The following is a 19242-nucleotide window of genomic DNA, read 5'->3' as shown; positions in this document are numbered from 1 at the left end:
CTGGCTAGAATTAATGTCACTGGACAACCCTAAATAAACAGGGTTGGAACCCTTGGAACAGGGAACTAAGTAAACAGAATCTGCAAACAATGTACCCCATACAGAGACAGGAAGGGGGTGGGGTCATTGTTTGGGAAACAGTTGTAACCTGTACAGCAAATGATACACCCCGGCTGAATAAACCACAAATAAGTAACTATGAACCCCTCTTGAAGCCAACTATCTCACTTTCAGAAAAGGCTACACATGCAGAAATCACCCACCAGGGCTGAAGGAACAGAACGTTAATTCATGGTTTGTTTGGCTTGGGATGCATCATTTACTGTGCCCAGGTTACAGCTGTTCTTTACTATGTGTGTGCCTCAGAGAGGGGTGGGGAATGCATTGTTTATTGATTCTGGTTCCTCAGTTTCCTGCTCCAAGGCTCATTTATGTCTGGTTGTCTGCAGTCATTAATTCTAACCAGCCTGCAGTCTACCCTCGGGTCCATGACGTTAAACAATTTGCTCATTTGAGTGTTTCTATGTCTTGGATTGATATTTGGGGTCGAGGGGTTATGAAGGTCTGCTAGGGGTCTAGGTGGTTTGTCACTTGGTTAGTGTTCTTTGTCCTCTTGGTTAGGTTTCCTGTTCTGGGTTTTCTTCTTTATTTGCGAGTCTTAATTGTCACTTCCTCCTCGGTAAATCTCGGTTTCCTTTTTCCATCTGTGGCTAGTTAGCTACAGGGAGTCACCATTCAGCCCATTCAGAAAACCAGTGTTAAATGTATTGATACTTTATGGACATTTCCTTTGGTGAGTGATTGTAAAGAATTCCTGCTCCTTATGCCTCTGGGTTAGGTTCTGGTTCTGATCTCAGGTAGGCTATAAAAGAGTCCTAGGGCCACCAACACCCAATCTGAAAAAGGCATTTCACTAAATGCAATGCTGGATATTATTTAGTTTTTTTTTCACTCTTTTTAGCTGTTTATATTTAAATACTTAACTTTATTTCTAGGATAATGGAGAGATTGTGGAAGACATGTGCACCAACTTAGTAAGTGGATGAGGCTTGTATGCATCAGTCCTTCAGCCTCTCCACTGAAGGACTCATCAGGCCACTGCCAAGATGTAAACAATCTTAGTTGATACCAATGTTTATTTCTACGTGGTCACAGAAACAAGGGGGGGGGGGAATACCAGTACTTTATCATATATTCAGATCTTTGTAGAAAAGACCCTCTTTTTGCCAAAGTATAATTCTCTGCAGACTAAAATAAGCAGTATCCTGATCTATCTACATGTGGAGATTTTGCAGTCATTCTGAGACATTTTGCAATTGTTAGCACTTGATAAATTTTGGATATTGACATCCCTCCAGGTCAAATATGTAGTGATTAAAGTAAAGACTTTCGTAAAATAATTTTAAAGACTTGGAATTGATGCTGATGAATATAGTAAGTGGTATAATAGTGATAATGGCAGTGTCTAGTTACTAACTGCTCAAGTACAAGTTTATTCACCTATCGATCAGAGGTTTATGTTAAACAATAATATTTAAGTTTAGATGAATGAATATGAAGCACATCACCTATCCAGTTGTGTGGAAGTATAAGACTGCAATATGTTGTGGAAATAAATGTATTATAACTTTATTGTACTTTATTCACACTAGTTAACATTCACAACTTATTATTGAAGACCTGGACCTATCACCACTTGTATTAATATACTTTAAAGCTGAGAATAATGTGTAATTATCAAAAGGCGGCACCAAGGCTGGGAGGCTATGTAGCACCGTTAAAAATGCGGATGTTGAAAAACCAAGAATAAGCACAGAAAAGGACCAACAAGCCCTAGAAAGGACAGGAGGGAAGCCACACCAAAGGACGACAGACGTTCCAATAATACGAGAAGTAATGGGTACCTTCCCGAACTCTCGAGAACACAGAAGCAAGCACAAATCACGAAAGTACATAAAGGCACAATCGCACTCGAGACCAAAAGTCATGAAGAACCCCAAGAAGAGGGGAAGATGAAGGAGACATCCCGTCCCAAGAAAAAGGGGGGAAATAACGGAGAAGAGCACCCACCTACAGGACGGAACCAACCGACTCAAGGGACAAGGAACCGAGCCCGGGCAGGGGCAGACGCCCAAAAACTCGTACGGCAAGGGGGGGAGGAAAAAAACCCCACTCCGCGTAACTGCAAGCCCCACATAGAGGTGTAGAAAAACACCCGTGGGGTCTAATGGGGCCCTAGGCCCCCCAAGACAGCCCCTTTCCAGCCCCGGGGCTGAGCCGTCCCCCCAAAGCCCCAGCTCACAAGAAAAAACTAGGGCAGCCACGAAAATACTAAGGAAGGGAGCCCACTGGCACACTCTTACAACACGGCTGGAGGAACAGGCTCGAATGCCCCCGTCACTACCCTGGAAGGGGAATTCCCAGAGATCCCCCGAGTCTCAAAACCAATGAATCCGCCCCGCCCCAAACCCACAGACGGTAAGGATCCGGATGCAGGTAGGAAGGAGAGGACCAGAGTAGATCACAACAGGGGAAAGACAAGGGGGCGTGGAAGGAACCGAAGCAACCAACACCCCCAAGCCCCAACACCAACCAAAACGGGGCAGCCCCGGGGCTCCCGGGGAGGAAACAACTGAGAGCGTTGCCACCATCGAAGCTCAACGTGCAATGCCCGTGCTGCCTGCACCCGCAAAGTCAGCATAGGACTGGGTAACCGAGCCACAACAAGCAACAAAACTTGCAGGACTCTGGGCTGAAGGTGTTACCGACCCCACAGGCAGCAGACGGAGGCAAAGACAGAGAGAGTCACCCTGAGACAATGGGTGAGAGCAACCCTCAAACTCGCTGGAAGCGAGGGAAGACTCCAGGGTCACATCCATCAAACCTGCACGCCCCCAGGGGTTTCCCAGGGTCCTGAGCGTTTACTATAATAGGACTCGTGCTCAGGTAATCCCAGGCAGGGTACTGCTAACCGGCGCCCAAAGCTACCAAACAACCTTCTAAGAACTGAATCCCCGGGGCATGTATGCTCACGGGGACCTAGCAGGGGGAACCACCAGAAGAAGGAAGAATACTAAGTACACAGGGGGCAAGAACGAAGGCAGACCCCCCCTCCCACCACACCAGGCAGATAAACAAAAAGAATAAGAAAACTCCGCAAGAGGACAGCGTACCCAGGGGGAACAGAGCTGACCGCCATGATTGGTGAAGACAAGCTGTGCAGCACCAGTGCAAAACTGCCCCTTACCCTAAGGCAAACAAGGGAGACAACACCCGAGCACACAAAGGGTGGCCGAAAACCAAGCAGTAAACTGCCTAGCAGAGGCAGAACCCAAGGAACTTGTGGAAGATGACTCGTGAAGGTGAAGCTTGCCTGAAAATGATGTCAGAGGCATCCAGGAGCTCGAGAACTGGAGGCAGGAGTTATATCCCGAGTTATTATATGTGGTCATGGTGGCTGTGTGGTGGTCATAGTGGCTGTGTGGTGGTCATGGTGGCTGTGTGGTGGTCATGGTGGCTGTGTGGTGGTCATGGTGGCTGTGTGGTGGTCATGGTGGTTGTGTGGTGGTCATGGTGGCTGTGTGGTGGTCATGGTGGCTGTGTGGTGGTCATGGTGGCTGTGTGGTGGTCATGGTGGCTGTGTGGTGGTCATGGTGGCTGTGTGGTGGTCATGGTGGCTGTGTGGTGGTCATGGTGGCTGTGTGGTGGTCATGGTGGCTGTGTGGTGGTCATGGTTGTCTGGAAAGTGTTTGTTGGCATATCAACCTTCTGTACACAGTGATCCAGTCGTCGCACTTCTCTCCTTAAATGATCGCAAATTTAGTTTATTATATTAACAAGTAGAATACGTATTTCTAATAATATCTAACATAACTAGCCAGAAAATATTTAAGACTTATTGAAAAATACATGTCTGGAAGTTAAATCGACTTCATAGAACAATAGTGTTGGTCTATACTAATCGTTATTCGTTAGTATGCGTTCGCTACTTAAAACATTTACTGTACTGATGTAAAATCTCCCATGTCTCTTCGCACATGGAACACCGAACCTTACACACTCTCTGATATATTGTTTAATTAATAGAGATTCACTAATAAAGCTTATAATTGTATATGTTATCAAAAAGGCATAGATAAAGTCGTTCTTACGTTTTAGTCACAGAGATTAGATATTAGTAAAGTTCATTTTATTCAGGAAAGTACATAAATAGTCGATTTACAAACATAATATTGGATTTATAGATAGAGCTAGTACATACAATACCTGAAGCCACTAGTACGCATAGCGTTTCAGGCATATTATTGAGAGAGGAAAGATATTTATTTTCTGACCAGGGGGAGAAAGATACTGGCAGTATGGGGCGTTAAAGTTTATTGAAGATTAAATTCTGCAGAACATGTAAATGTATAAAGTTCAAATATAAAGTAAGTAATTATATAAAGTTTATATTAAACACGGTTTATATTATAGGCTTATAACAAAGTTGATATTATTAAACTTAATATTGAACATGTAAATATATAAAGTTTCAAAATATATAATTTAAGGACTATATAACGTTTATATTAAAATATATAAAGTAAATATATAAAGTAAGAATTAACAGTAACAATTCCAAGTCCGAGGACTAGATTTAACTTAAAAGGTACACCCGTAGTAAGTATGAGACCTTAGCCTATAGTGACATGGAAACTAATTCTGCAGAAACCTAAAGGTTAACTGGTACTAGAATTAAGGCCGAGTGCAAATGTGTAGTAATTATATAACACTAGGATATAACAGGCAGGACACAAAGAATAACTAATAAGTGAGAGACCACATAACACGTAATGTACCCGGCCAAGAGGCCGTAAAAGACCTAATGGATAAGAAGGGGGTGTGACTACAAGTAGGGCTTACTAGCACCTAGACTGGGCAAAGTATTAGCTGCGGACAGCGGGACACTTGCATGGGGACCGGCGCTGCACCCCCACCGCAGGCCAGCGGCCGGACCCCCCCCCGAAGGGCGAGTGCCAGCTGGCCGCGTGAGGCACTCAATGTAGCAGAGCAACAACGTCCCGTCTGACGTAGGATGTGGGCACTACTCTTCCGCCTGCCGTTTGCAATTATTTCTGATGTGGCGAGCCCGTCCCGAGACAGCTGGGTGCGGGGCGTAGTCATCTGAAGTCAAGCCTAGCGCCGAGAGGGCAGCGCGTAGGATCCTGGAGAAATCTCGCCTGGTGACAGGAGCGCTTGTAGGATCTGTGCTTGTAGGATCCGAAGAGTGTTGATTCCTGACCATGTAAGCGATACCTGGTCCAGTCGGAGCGTGCGTCGATTTTTTGTCGCGTAGCTCACCTCCCCCGGGCTGAAAGATATAAGGCAGTAAGGGTGGGCAGAAGCGGCGTGCAGTGTTATCGTGACAGGCAAGAGCACAGACGAGAGGGAAACCCTAGCTGAATCAATACGGAGACGAAAAACGGGGGAGGGAGCCCGGCAGCAGGAATTAAGAGAAACCTTAATTAACCATCCTGGATGAATAAAGAGCATCCGAATAAATATACTGTAGCAATGAAGGGGGGCTAACAAAACTAAGAATCTTCCAGCAAACGGAAGGGGGAAGTACCTTTGCTAAGAGCAAAGGTGGGAGAAAACCGGTAGAACAGCAAGGAGGCACAAAGCAGCTATAACAGGGAGAGGAAACGAAACACTATAAATCTTGAATATAAACAATACATATACCAAGAAAGGGTATAACAACTAAGCAACATATACATAAACAATAAAATGGAATAAGAACCAATTCTTAAAGCCAAATCTATAACATGCTTGTGTCCTAATCGGATGTAGAATGTGAGCGGGGAACATTACCCTTGGTCTCTATCCCATCTCTGCCTCCAGACGGGTGATTGGGCTGGATAGAAGCCAAGGAGTCTGCCTTGAGTGGCCGCTGAGTGTAGTCTTGTGTTGTCAATGAGCGTCTGCGAGCCGCAGCTAGTACGCCGTGAACTTCGGCAACATCTTTAGAACAGGAGCAAAGAGAAATTGACGGCAGGGAGCTGCCATTCAGTAACTGTAATAAGGATAATAATAAGAATACAATGTCGTAAATAATCGTACAATGAAGAATACAATGTAATATCGTAATTAACAGATGACGGCAAGTGCCGCAGAATGGAAGAAATTAAGAAAGCAACGCCAAACCATAATAACAATTTATATTTTAATAAAATAATACTGGAATGACAGTAACGGTACGGAGTAATAGTAATACTGCCATATAGCCCAGCAAATAAAGAGAAGATAATAGTATTAACGTAGGCCCTGGGCGGCTGCATCCCGGCACCGCTGCGTGCGTTGATGGTGATCAGAGGAATATCCGGCTCGCGTTCTCTTCCTCGCCGCAGTAGGGTGTGAAGGGGGGGGGGGGGGTTCCGGCTTGTCGTGGCTGCGAATAAAGGGAACAGAAGAAACCGGCATTGAGCGCCAAGCGGGCAGAGCGCAGTGGAAGGAATAGCGGTTGGAGGTAAGGGGCCCCTAACCTAATGATAGACGAGGTAAAATTAAATAGAATACTACTACGTATTAGGAAACAACAAAGGCGAAGGAACAAGAAGAGTAAAATAGCCCAGAAGGCCGGATGGCCAAAGAACGTTAGCGACCTATGGCCAACAGCATGCTGGCTGCGCTGGCCAACCACAAGCTGGCCGACGTCATGCTAACTGACTGGCTTGAGCTTGCCGAAAGGAAGGCCGAATGGCCAGTTTTTTGCATGACACCGTGCGCGAGGCCAGCTAAACTTCTCGGTAGCGTCCAAATGTAACTTAATGTACTGTCGATACGATGAAGAATGGCAGAAGGCAGCGGCGAGGGCAGGCGGAGTGAGGCAGAGCCCCAGTGTGCGCCCGTATTTATACAGGCCCCAAACTGCCCGCGCAACGCGCTGCGCAATTGTTTCTTTCTTCCCCGCCAGAAAAATCCCCGCTTGCGATCAAGCAGTGACCATTTTCTGACCAGGGGGAGAAAGATACTGGCAGTATGGGGCGTTAAAGTTTATTGAAGATTAAATTCTGCAGAACATGTAAATGTGTAAAGTTCAAATATAAAGTAAGTAATTATATAAAGTTTATATTAAACACGGTTTATATGTTTTGCGAATGTGAAGAATGTTTTGTGAAGAATGTTTTGCGAGGGCAGCGGCGAGGGCAGGCGGAGTGAGGCAGAGCCCCAGTGTGCGCCCGTATTTATACAGGCCCCAAACTGCCCGCGCAACGCGCTGCGCGAATGTTTCTTTCTCCCCCGCCAGAAAAATCCCCGCTTGCGATCAAGCAGTGACCATATTTAAACAATTTTTTTTTGCCGACGCTCTCCCTATTGATGAGAACTACAACCTAATGAAGATAAATGTTAATTTTATGTAGATACTGTAATAAACGAAAGTTTTTAGTGTCATCAGAGAAGCAGAAATATAGGCAAATTTTAAATCCCTTGTCATAAATATAACTGAAGTGAAAGCAAAGATATATGCATTTTGATAGTTACAAAGACAGCTCTTTAACACGGGTGGAACACGAACAAGGGGAACTTAGTACCCAAATGAGCCACAGAGATATTAGAAAGAAATTTTTCAGTGTCAGAGTAGTTAACAAATGGAATGTATTAAGCAGTGATGTGGTGGAGGCTGACGCCATACACAATTTCAAATGTAGATGTGATAGAGCCCAATAGGCTCAGGAACCTGTACACCTGTTGATTGACGGTTGAGAGTCGGGACCAAAGAACCAAAGCTCAACCCCTGCAAGCACAAATTAGGTGAATACAGCTGAGGGGCGGGACCAAACAGCTGAAGCTCAATTCCCTACGCATAACTAGGCGAGTCCATAGGAATTACCGTTTGTCGTGGCGCCATCTATGTTTTGACAGCAGTACTACTAATGTTCCCACGTTATGTGATGATCGCTATACGGCTGTTACGGTCAGTTGCTCTTCTATATATGTTTATGGACAACGTAGGTGATTTGAGGCAATTTGCGGCCAGAGTGAAATAGTATCCACGCGGTGAGTGATGGAGGAGGATATATACTGCTGTGTACTCGACCAGCGGGTGAGAGGTAAGTTATATCGAACAATTATGGGGAATAGATGGGTTATTTTAAGCGTAGAATGTCAGGTAACCGGTAACTACACAGATGGGGTAGTGTTTTTTTAAGTGTTTATTTACTAAAGTGGAAGATTACATTATGCCTTTAGCTGAACAAGTCTACTGGTGGGGGAAGTAGACGGGTTTTATGAAAGTATTTTACCTTAATATTTGTATTTGGTTAACTAGTTCAGCCGTTACCAGGGAGGGTGGTCCTTTAATCTATTCTAAAAATTCTAGCCGGACAAAGTGATTAATTAAAGAAATTGAATAGAACGAAGTGGTTTGTCAGGGTGCTTAACATTTAGTTTAGTTCACTTACTATGCAGCCCATGCTTAAAGAATGCAAGTTTATCATATTGAATTTACCGCATTTAATATACCGTTTTTACCCTATTTAATTATGTCGGGTAAAGGCCGGTCGTGGAAAGTTACTAATAGAGCAAGTTTTAAAGGAAAAGTTTGAGTTAACTTTAACGCTTAAGTTAGTGACCAATTAGCTTAGTCTATTGTGAGGAAAGTTACTAGAATCTAACATTGCAAGTGCCATTTCTTTACTCTTTTTGAGAAACATGACTAGATACATGAATCGCATAGTTTTATTACTAAATGTTCATGGATTAGGTTGCATAGTTGAGGAAATAGTGATAAGGTTTGTGATTTTGTGTACCTTGACTTCGGCAGAGATTTTGATAGTGGCGCAAAATTGATAGGGGCTCGGATCATTGGGAATGCTGACTGAAGTTGATTAGGTCATGGCTATACCAAAGGAAATTAGTATAAATGGGGTTAAGTTGGGAGAAGTGTTGTAAGTAGTGCCTAAAAGCTCTCCTTGGACCTCGGTTATTCGCAAGATTATGGTTTAGACTGCAATAGTTGCAGAATTGGCAAATAAAAAATACCGATGCCCTATATAGTTTTGAAATGGTTAAGACTACCAGATGCAGTTTAATGCTGACAAATGTAAGGTTTGGGGGCTAGGTAAAGATGAGATAGATGGTGTAGATTGTTAAGAGTATTAAATTTTTTGCAGGTGGTAAATTGTCCCCGAGCTGGCACTGCTCTCCAGCCTGGGATGTTGATTGGTTACTCTTCAACTGCCTCCCAACATGGTAGTGAGGTCCTGAGCTGACATGCAGTGAGGAACGTGGAAAGCTTCCTGAATTGGCACATGGTATGCCTCCCTTTCAAACCAGCAGCTGGCACAAATGTTCCAGCTAACATCAGAATAGTGGATGAAGCCCACACTAAAATGTAAGTGGTACAGTAAATGGACACCCCCCCCCCTTTTGACACTGAAATCAGAAGTGTTAATCATTCCTTTGGCAGAACTGTAGCTAAATTGTTCCCACATTTAATCCATTAACAGTACTGTATCAGGTTCATAAAGAAATTTATAATAAAGACCAAGTGTGGTCATGAGTGCTGCAGATGGGGGAGATAGAACCTTACACCTGCAGAAGTGTGGTGATAACTGGAGAGAATATGGGCTTGTATAGTTGCTAGTGTAAAAATATTACTAAATTTAGTAAAATCACATTGTCTTGGTAGTATAGTTGGGTTAATTATGAATTTTCAGACTAAAAAGCTTGGTACATAATTCAACAGAATAAATTTGTCCCCCTAGTAGTAAGCAGTGGTTGCAAAAGAATAAGAATTTGTATATATATTTTGTATTGTTTTTATTCAAATGTTATACATGGTTAAATTAAAGTTTGCAATGTTCCAGAAAAATGTTCATGACTAAAGTTGTTGGAAAATAAAATTTGTATAGGATGTTGACTTGAAATGACTATAGCTTTGTTTGTAATAAAGATAGGACAACAAGAGAGTTAGTGCCATTTAAAATGGCAACTGTTAAACTGGTGGTACAGGTATGAACAAAATAACATTGCTATGCAAATAACTTTTTAGTAATATTTACTGTTCACATGACAGGTTGTGGAAGGTCCTGGCAACAAAGAGCTGCAGGAAAATACTTGCAGATCTACAGTAAGTAGTGTTGTGTACATTGGAATTAGAGGGTAGAAGTTAATTGCTAAAAACCTATTAAATATTAGGGTATGGAAGTCTAGGCTTAGGCTAGTGGGTACCATATCTGCAAGTTTAGTCCTTTCAGGAATGTATTGAATAGAATGGTATGTTGAAATTGTGAAAATTGTAATGTGGGGCATTAGATCTTAAACAGCATAGTTGAGGTTGTTTTATTAATAATTTTAATGAAATATAAATCTTGTTTAGTTAACATTAAATGTTTGTTAAATAAGCTTTAATCTATAAATGCATAACACTGTTAAGGGTAATCATGAGTCAAATAAAGTTAATGGCAGGAAAAGTTTTGTTCTAAGTGATTATTTTTCCCTTGAAAGTAAAAAAATATTCAATGTTTACTTTAGCTTGGTTTTAAATTTATATATTTTTCCAGAATGTGGTTTGGAAAGTCCAGAAGTCCTCTGTCAGTTTAAGTTAATTGCTTAAACAGAATCAGGTGAGTTGTAGTAAAGGTTAATCTGAATAGATTTGCATAAAAGTAAAAAAAAATAGTAATAACTTAAACAATATAGCAATAAATAAGTGTAAATTGCCAATGAAGTGCAGTTGTGGATAGTTTCTCAAATGACATTTACTGGAACTTTGCAAAATGATGCCATATATATTTATATTGCTAAATTAGATCTTGACTACTGCTACTAGAATATGTAGGAAAGGTAAATTTCTTAAAGAAATTTTTTAAGTACTGAATGCTAATTTGAAAAGTAAAGCAAGATTGGCTTTAAATCTGAAATTAATTTGTTGAAATATTTTTCAGGTGAAAGTGATTATGATGCATGGACTGGCTTGGAGGCTCCTTTACTCTGCAAAAGGAAATCTACAAAAGTGGGTGAGTTTGAATTTGATGATTTAGCTATATCAATGACCTAATCTTAATTCTCTTATCTAGTCCATTTATAGGTGTGTAACCATGTCCTACTGTTACAACCCACAGGGATTGATGCAGTATGTACTGATCCTACCCCATTTCATAAAAGGGGACCAGGCAGTCTTGCAGATTTCCCTGGCTTGGCTTTTTCAGAGCTTTGCTCTACTACCCATCTAATAGATGGACTAGATTTGCATAGGTTTAGGGACCCTTAACAATGGTTACATTGTTAATTCTCACAGGGCTTGTTTGCTGAATGGGTGGATGCATCTAAAACTTTAGTGCCTGGCATGCATTGTACAGTGCTTTCAGTAAAGCATATGTACAATGTGTTGATGGCACTAAAGTGGATGTACTGCACCCATTCAGGGAACAAGCTCTGCACTGAAACCAGAGGAAGGGATAGGCCTATCTTCAAAGATAGGATGTTAGGATTTTTGGGGCTTATTATTAGGCATTGGTGATAATAAAAGTAGTGTCCCTGTTTAATGTTTATTTTTCTTTTACAGGTGATTGTCTCTGGAGTTGTCTTGGCCTTTTGGATCTTCTGTTCATCTAGGAGCATCTGTCCCACAACCTGAAACGGTAATAAATATTAGATGTATTATAAATACTATATGTAAAACTTATTAAATAAAACATTTTTAATGAAACTACTTTATATACCTTATCCTGAAATTATGCTGGAAATTGTTTACTACTAATGATGCAATGTTTAAACGTCTGATTTTTTTTAATTTGAAAATAAATACTTGGTAAATTTTACACCTATTTGTAACTTGTTACAGGTGCATGCAAAATGCATTGAAAAGATGTAAAAGTGGACTACCTATTCAATTTACATAAACTAACAAATATTGCAAATTAGTCTGAAATATTAAAGTGGAAGAAACTTTAGTCAATATTTTAGTTTTCATATTTGAAAGTAAATTTAAAGCTATGCAACACCTAAGCTTTGTACAAATTATGATTAAATTAACTAAAGATCATTGTTAAATTTACAAAACATTATAAAAGTGACACTGAAGCATCTATACAACATTGTTTTCACAAAGTCTTTGGTAACTTAAATGCTTTAAGAGCTTTGATTAAATTTGTCTGCCAAACTTCAGATATTCTGAAATATTTTACCTAGATTAAAACCACCATTGTTTGAAAGGGCAAAATGGATTACTGTCAATTAGTTTGACCTAACATCTGCAAGGTCCTGAAGGAATGGATTTTTTTTTTGTAAAACTTCGTTTTTAGCAAACAAACAAACCCTGCCTAATGAACCTGCTCATTTTTTTTAGAAATGGTAATTGCAACATTACCAAAGGCCATTGTTTTAATAGCAACGTCTCTGCCAACAACTCGAGCCCCTGTTGTTACCAAGCCTCCAGTTACAAAGAAACCAATCCAGCATCCTAAAACTAGAGAGAAGCCAGACACATGTGACACTAGTTATGATGCTATATCTGTGATAAGAAGAGAAATATATATTTAAGGGCAAGTACTTCTGGCAGCTAGATGGAGCAGGGAATCTGAGGCCAAATTATCCGGCAGAAATTTGACGATGCTTCCCAAGAACATCGCGCACATTGATGCAGTATACAAACTAACTCATGATGCAAATATTGTGTTCTTTATTGGAGGTAAGTTCTACGTATGTCAAGGAAATCACCAGTTGATAAAGGTAGGATTAAAAAATCTTGGGTTACCAGAGGACCTGAAGAAGATAGATGTGGCATTTGTCTGGGGATATAAAGGGCTGAACTTACTTATTTGCAGACAGAATGACTGGAGATTTGATGAAACTATACAGCATGTTGAGTTGGACTATCCCCAAGCCATGGACATGTGGAGAGGTGTTCCATATGGCATTGACGCTGTCTTCAAATTTAATGGTACAACATACTTTTTCCAAGGAAAAGTTTTCTGGGAATTTGATGACTTCCATATGAAAGTGAAACCGAAGTCTCCTGCCTTGTCTGCACCATTATGGCTTGGTTGTCCCAATGTTGAAAATCCGTATTATATGGAGCCCTCAATACGCAATACAGACTCGGTGGCTGCATCTTTGAGACCCACAATTATAAGTTATCTTTTATCAGTATTACTGGTTTCTTGGGCTCTTCCCTGTTTAAGCACCACTCGACTATGAAGTGCTCAGTAGCTATGAAATGTGATCAGAATTTACAGGCCCCCACAGAGTTCTCTACTAAATAATTATAATGTTTTGTTAGTGTGCTTTGGAGAGCACGATAATGTCACTACATGCACACCTTTGGTGAGGAGAATGTAGTCTACCTCACCCTCTAAGTATTTGTGTCTTTCTTTGCTGCAGAGTCTACAGAATCTTTTGAGGATTCAAAATTTGGACTAAGAACATACAAAAATTACCTTCAAAGACATTCAGATTTATATAGAAATGTTCTAATCTGTTATCCACTGTAGTAATGAACATAATGGAAAATATAATGATTAGGCACTGTACATAATCAAAGTTATGATAATCATCATAATCAAAGATAAAGAATAAGTTACTAGTTTTGTCACTTCTATTTGGGAAATGTATTTTTAATTTGTTTTTTTGCATTTTTATTTTGTACAAAAATATTGAAGATTTTGCTACAAATATGATGCATTATTTAATGCAGCAAACTTATTATGTACTACAGTACATTTTGTTAACAGTTACACTGTTACATCAAACACCATCAAGTGCTTGTTTTAGGGGAAGGTTCAACATTGGTGATATTATAATCTAGGCTCTTACCCTTTAATTAAGTCAACAAATTTACAACTTAAAAATCACATTTATTTCAAAGAAAACAAGTTATATATTTTGTACGCCACGTAGATGACACAACCATAAAGCCGGTCGTCAGCGACTCCATCCTCTCTTGGAGCGAAAATGATGACCAAGTTTAAGAGGGCGTCAGGAATCTGGTTCATTGCAATACTTAATCAAGACATGAATCATCACACTGGTAATGAGTGATCACAGCAATATGCAGTCTATTTTGAAACAGTAAGGTACTAGTCAGGGGTCATAAAAACCTGTGTGTACAGAAATAGAATGCCAGCATTATTATTAAACTATGGTTATTTTTGGCCAATATTTTCGAGACAAACTATTTATATTACAAAAAATCAAGATACACTAAAAAAGGAGTTGCTAACACAGTATACAAGTCTCTAATAGACTACTACTGCTGTACTTAAACCTTAAACTTAAGGGTTGTACCGAAAAGGTGGTGCACTGTATTCAAATTTGGTACTCTGCAAAGAGAAAGAAAAATCTAAATTAAATATTTGTTGTTTTAATACTATGACAAGTTCAAAATTGGTGATAAAATATACAGCAGCACTCCTACATTGATAAGTTATACTACAAGCTAACTGAACTAAATAGCTTAAAAGGCACCCTTAGGAAGTTTTGCCAAGGATCCCGTTTACTATTTATACTAACAGAAGGCCGTGTGCGCATCTCTTACACTTGCTAAAATCTTTTTGTAGGCAAAATGTCTTCTTTTTTTTTAACCTTATGAGCATTACAATAATGAATACACTTGGCCTATATTATAAAGTCTTAGATACAATGCCTCATTAAAGGTGCATGATATTGGGGGATGAGGGTATCTAAAGTTGGACTAGGGACATGGTTATCTTAGCCCTTACAGTACGGTTATTGTCATATGTTGTGGTCATCGTACGTCTATTTAAATTATAAGGTCATCCAGGAAAACAAACTTATAAAGTTTGAAAGTTATCAGATTTAGATGGTCATATTCCGGGCATGGAAATAAACACACTGAAGACAATTCTTCCTCGTTCATACTTCAGAAGGGCTCTGAATGGGAAAGCTACTGGTTTTCCAAACAGTATTACTGCTTTACACACACAGTTGACAATTACAGTCACAGCGAAATTAGGGAAAAGAAGCTTTTCCAAATTTAAATTGATCAAGTCTTATTTATCTGAGGTCTAACAGCAGGTAATATAATCCATAGAATGTCATGAAAAAACCAGCCTTCAATGTAATGAAACGCCATTATCTGAGTGATCCCTAGAGGCTCTCTGCAGCTTACCGGGCTGATATGTATGTATTAAACCGTGGCATTAGTCAATTGGAGTTCTTATCCACCGGTAACCATGATCCAGAACTTGGCCCCCTCAGAGAGGTACGAGGAGCAATGGTCTATGGAAACACCCGTGTATTTGGAAGCATTCCATGTCTGCCATCGACTGCGGTTTGGCTCCCAGAAAGGTAAGCGTAACAAGACAAACCTCACATGGTAAAATAATTTGAATTGCTAACGAAGACCGAACAGAGAAACAGAACTCTTCAAATTTTGAAACAAGCAAACGTCACACTCCGCCATCGCGCCGTTCATCCGCGCAGCCTCTGGGGCTCATCCAGAAAATGGTGTTTCATTACATTTAATGCCGGTTTTCTGTGGGGAGCCCCTATGGCTCCCTGGAGCTACATAACCAAAGAAAAGGAACAAGAGGGACTTACCCGGAAAGCAACCTCCGCTCGCTTCTCAAATCGAAATCGAAACAACTGGTTGCAGCCTGCGACCAAAGGCAACACATGCCCAACTAGGCCAGGAACAGTGACCAGGTAATGGGCGGTCAGGACCCTGTTCAACTTCCAAAACCCTCATGCTCGAATGTCAGCCCAAGATATGCTACCAACGACAGCAGCCAAAGCAGCAAACTTATGAAAGTCATGGGCATGAGGATAGACCACAGGCTGGCTGGACCAAATATCCCTGTGGACAACCTGGGCGAGACCCGAGCGCTGGAACAGGGAACAAAAAGACTGAGTAAACCCAAAGTGCATCCCCGGCCACCAAGGCCGTGGAGCACAGGTAACGGCGAAAGCCGCAACCGGACACGACACATGATGCACCCCCAGCCTGATCAACCAAGCATCAACAACCCAAGGATCCCTCCGGAAAGCAGCAGTCTCATTCTTCACCAGAAAAGGAGACGGCTGCAACAGAACAAACCTACTGTACTTACTACCAGGACCGAAAGAGTAGAAACCCCTGCACTACAAGAGAGCATGAAGCTCCCACACCTGACCCCCTAGAAGCCAATGCAAACAGGGAAAGAACCTTAGAAAAACAATCCTGAACCAAAGGAACCACCAGAAGAGAGAACAAATTTGACTCTGGGACAAAAGTGTCATCGAGCCAACAGTGAACGATATGGAAGAAAATGTAGAATAGAACCAGTGAAGAGCAGGGGTGACAAAGGCACAATCGGAGAACACTGTATAAACATCAGAGGTCTGCCGTTGTTCAACATCCTCCCAGCGACTGTAAGAAATATTGCCGGAACAACCATGGATATCTTTAAGAGAAAACTAGATTGTTTTCTAAAAAGTGCCGGATCAACTGGGCAGTGGTGGGTATATGGGCCTATGGGCCGCTCCAAGCAATAGCCTGGTGGACCAAGCTCTCACAAATCTGTGGGGAGTAGAAAAACTCCCAGAACCCCATCAAGCAGGTATCAAGTAGGCAGCATGACGGAGGCAAAACAGGCGAGTGTCACCCTGAGACAAGGGGACACAGCAACCTTCCTGGAACCCAGAGAATGTATCCGTTGGCCCAATGAGCCCCAATGGAGATTTTCAGGGTCCTTAGGCTGACTACTAAGGGAAGCCCAGACAAGGTACTGCTCACCTGTTAGGCCCAAACTACCAGGAGAACTGCCAAAACTGAACCCTTGCGACGTGTGCAATCACGGGGGCCTAGCAGAGGAACATCAGTACAACAGAACAGAAGGTGGATCAGAACCAAGGGGGCAAACCCCTACCAGGCAAAACAAACAAAAATAAAAATAAAACCCTGTCAAAGCACATCCCTAGAAGGAACATAACTGGCCACTGTGTATAATGGGAGACAAGTTAAACAGTAACTTGTGCCCCTACCAGCAATGACACCACCTCCTACCCAAGGCTAAACAGTGGGAACAGTGGCTATAAAAACCCCAGCTGGCCCCAAGGGCGGGCAATTGCTGAGCAGGAAATGACCCTACTGAAGCGTTTTCTGAATGCCCTGTGGAAGATAACCCCAGAACACAAGGGCAGTACTTACAGGGCGCTTAGGGAAGGTGGCCCTAAACACATGCAGCCCCAAGAACTGATAAATTACTCCTGGTCTGCACACCGTACCGCAGAAATACATCACAAGGCACAAAACTCCACTGAATCAAGGGCCAGAGTCGACGACCGCCACAGTCAGACATCAGCCTGACTGATGTCTGACTGTGGCAGGTGACTGAAGGTGTGAGTAGCCGGCACAGGGGGTCCGGGTATCTTCCGCCCCCTCCCGGGGCTCTCCCGTCACCTCCCGGGGAGAGGGAGGGCTATGCGGATGAGCGGTGCGACTGCGGGTGTGACGTTTGCTTGTTTTAAAATTTGGGAGTTCTGTTTCTCTGTTCGGTCTTCAGTAGCAATTAAATTTTTTTCACCATGGGGTTTGTTGTGTTATGCCTACCATTCTGGATGCTACACCCTGGTCGATGGCAGACATGGGGGTTTCCATAGGCCACTGCTCCTCTTACCTCTCTGAGGAAGCCAGGTTCTGGCTCGTGGTCCCCGGTAGGTAAGAACTCTTAATTGACTAATGCCACAGTCTAATACAGTACATACATAGTATGTTGAACAGTGAAGTGGAACGTAGCAACACAACATATAAATTAGTCAACCCGTTCTCGGAAATTTAATAAGTCAATATTGACTTATTAAATATGTGCATAGGTGACATACTTAACATAATAGATACCCTTAAAAAGCTTCATAGAAAACACCGACCTTACCTAACCTACTTAGTATGTTAAGATAAGCATCTTATTGCTTCGTAATTACAATTATTACCTAACCTATAATAGGTATAGGTTAAGTAATAATTGTAATTACGAAGCAATAAGATGCTTATCTTAAGATACTAACAAGGTTAGGTAAGGTCGGTGTTTTCTATGAATCTTTTTAAGGGTATCTATTATGTTTAGTATATCACCTATGCACGTAGTTAATAAGTCAATATTGACTTTACGAATTTGCGAGAACGGGTTGCCCCACCAGTGATATAACTACCACTTACCCCAAGGTAAGTGGTACCTGATACCTGATCAACCAGGCTGTGACTCATACTTCAGGCTGCGAGCAGCCGCGTCTAACAGCCTGGTTGATCAGTCCAGCAACCAGGAGGCCTGGTTGACGACCGGGCTGCAGGGACGCTAAGCCCCGGAAGCACCTCAAGGTAACCTCAAGGTAAGGTAAACAAGGGAGTAAAACCCCCAAACCCTCGGGGCGGCCAAACGCCAAGCAGCGAAAAGCCAACAGAGGTAGACCCAAGGTGACTTGTGGAAGGCAACCCCAAGCCCCAAGGGCGGTACTTACAGGGCACTCAGGGAAGGTGACCCTAAGCACATGCAGCCCGAGTACCTGAGAATACTACTCCCAGCTCACACGACCACCATAAGAGCAGCACTGCAAACAAGTCACAGCACTGAGACAAGACCGGAGCTGGAGCCACACAACCGTGCATGATCCCATCAGCCGAGGAACTGGGGCGGGGATCGCCGGCGCGGGGGTCTGGGGCTCCCCCTTCCCCCTCCCGGGGAGGGGGGAGCTGCGCAGACATGCGGCGCGGCTCGTGTGACGTCATGCTTGTTAGTTCGTTTTCCTGGGGGAGTTCTGTCCGCTCGTTTGTCGATTTTTGTTGTTAACCAGAACAGGGGTTTGTTTTGTGGCGCTTACCTTTCTGGGAGCCTGTCCCGGTCGATGGCAGATATAGAATGCTCCAAATCACATGTGCATTTCTATGGGCCATTGCTTCCCGTGCCTCTCTGAGGGGGGCCAGGTTCTGGCTCATGGTCCCTGGTAGGCCTAGAACTCCACCCACATCGACCGATGCAAAATATTTAGGGTATCCATATCAGCCATGGATAGCTCCGGGGAGCCGTAGGGGCTCCCCCCAGAAAAACAGTATAAAGTATACCATATATATTTCAAATCAGGTATCAAATTCCTGATACCTAACTTGAAATCTTGAAAATAAAGGAGGACAAACCAAAAATTACTCCAAAACTGGGCCCCACAATTGCTGAGGTCAGCCCTGGTCCCTCCACTCAGAGCTAAAAGCAACTGATTGGAATGCTTTGCTCCAGAAACAGCCATGCGAATACCTCCATCAGTCGC

The 19242-nt window shown here is 42.3% G+C and overlaps 2 protein-coding genes and 2 long non-coding RNA genes across 9 annotated transcripts in view; 2 read left to right on the top strand and 2 right to left on the bottom strand.

Annotated features, from left to right (window-relative positions):
• Positions 1-1630, top strand: part of LOC123745527 (uncharacterized) — a 38006-nt gene extending 36376 nt beyond the window's left edge. For all 3 annotated transcript variants that reach the window (XM_069311989.1, XM_069311988.1, XM_069311990.1), the window contains exon 14: positions 996-1630. The gene's annotated coding sequence lies outside the window, so the exon portion shown is untranslated. The remainder of the gene's footprint in view (positions 1-995) is intronic.
• A 2729-nt stretch (positions 1631-4359) lies between these two features.
• LOC138356230 (uncharacterized) lies at positions 4360-7794 on the bottom strand. Its single transcript, XR_011224273.1, has 2 exons — positions 5854-7794; positions 4360-5350 (listed from the first exon to the last, which is right to left on the bottom strand). It is a non-coding gene; the product is annotated as an uncharacterized lncRNA (long non-coding RNA).
• Positions 7795-7812: 18 nt separating this feature from the next.
• Positions 7813-11695, top strand: LOC138356229 (uncharacterized). Of its 2 annotated transcripts, XR_011224272.1 has the most exons (6): positions 7813-8093; positions 9156-9376; positions 10061-10114; positions 10548-10610; positions 10932-11003; positions 11552-11695. It is a non-coding gene; the product is annotated as an uncharacterized lncRNA (long non-coding RNA). The 2 variants fall into 2 exon arrangements; XR_011224271.1 differs by lacking the exon at positions 10548-10610 and having other exon boundaries at positions 7817-8093.
• Positions 11521-19242, bottom strand: part of LOC123745525 (uncharacterized) — a 66817-nt gene continuing 59095 nt past the window's right edge. For 2 of the 3 annotated variants that reach the window (XR_011224269.1, XR_011224270.1), the window contains 2 exons: positions 12803-14306; positions 11521-11619 (listed from right to left, as the gene is read on the bottom strand). Coding sequence is in view for 1 of the 3 variants with exons in the window: in XM_045726120.2 (XP_045582076.2) it covers positions 14259-14306 (48 nt within the window). In the remaining 2 variants the exon portion in view is untranslated. Of the gene's footprint in view, positions 14307-19242 lie in introns of all 3 variants that reach the window. The other variant, XM_045726120.2, reaches the window with a different exon arrangement.

This window comes from Procambarus clarkii, chromosome 71 (assembly GCF_040958095.1).
Source record: "Procambarus clarkii isolate CNS0578487 chromosome 71, FALCON_Pclarkii_2.0, whole genome shotgun sequence".
NCBI lineage: Eukaryota > Metazoa > Arthropoda > Malacostraca > Decapoda > Cambaridae > Procambarus > Procambarus clarkii.
Note: the sequence above shows the minus strand (reverse complement) of the source record. Positions and strands in the feature narration are given on the sequence as shown.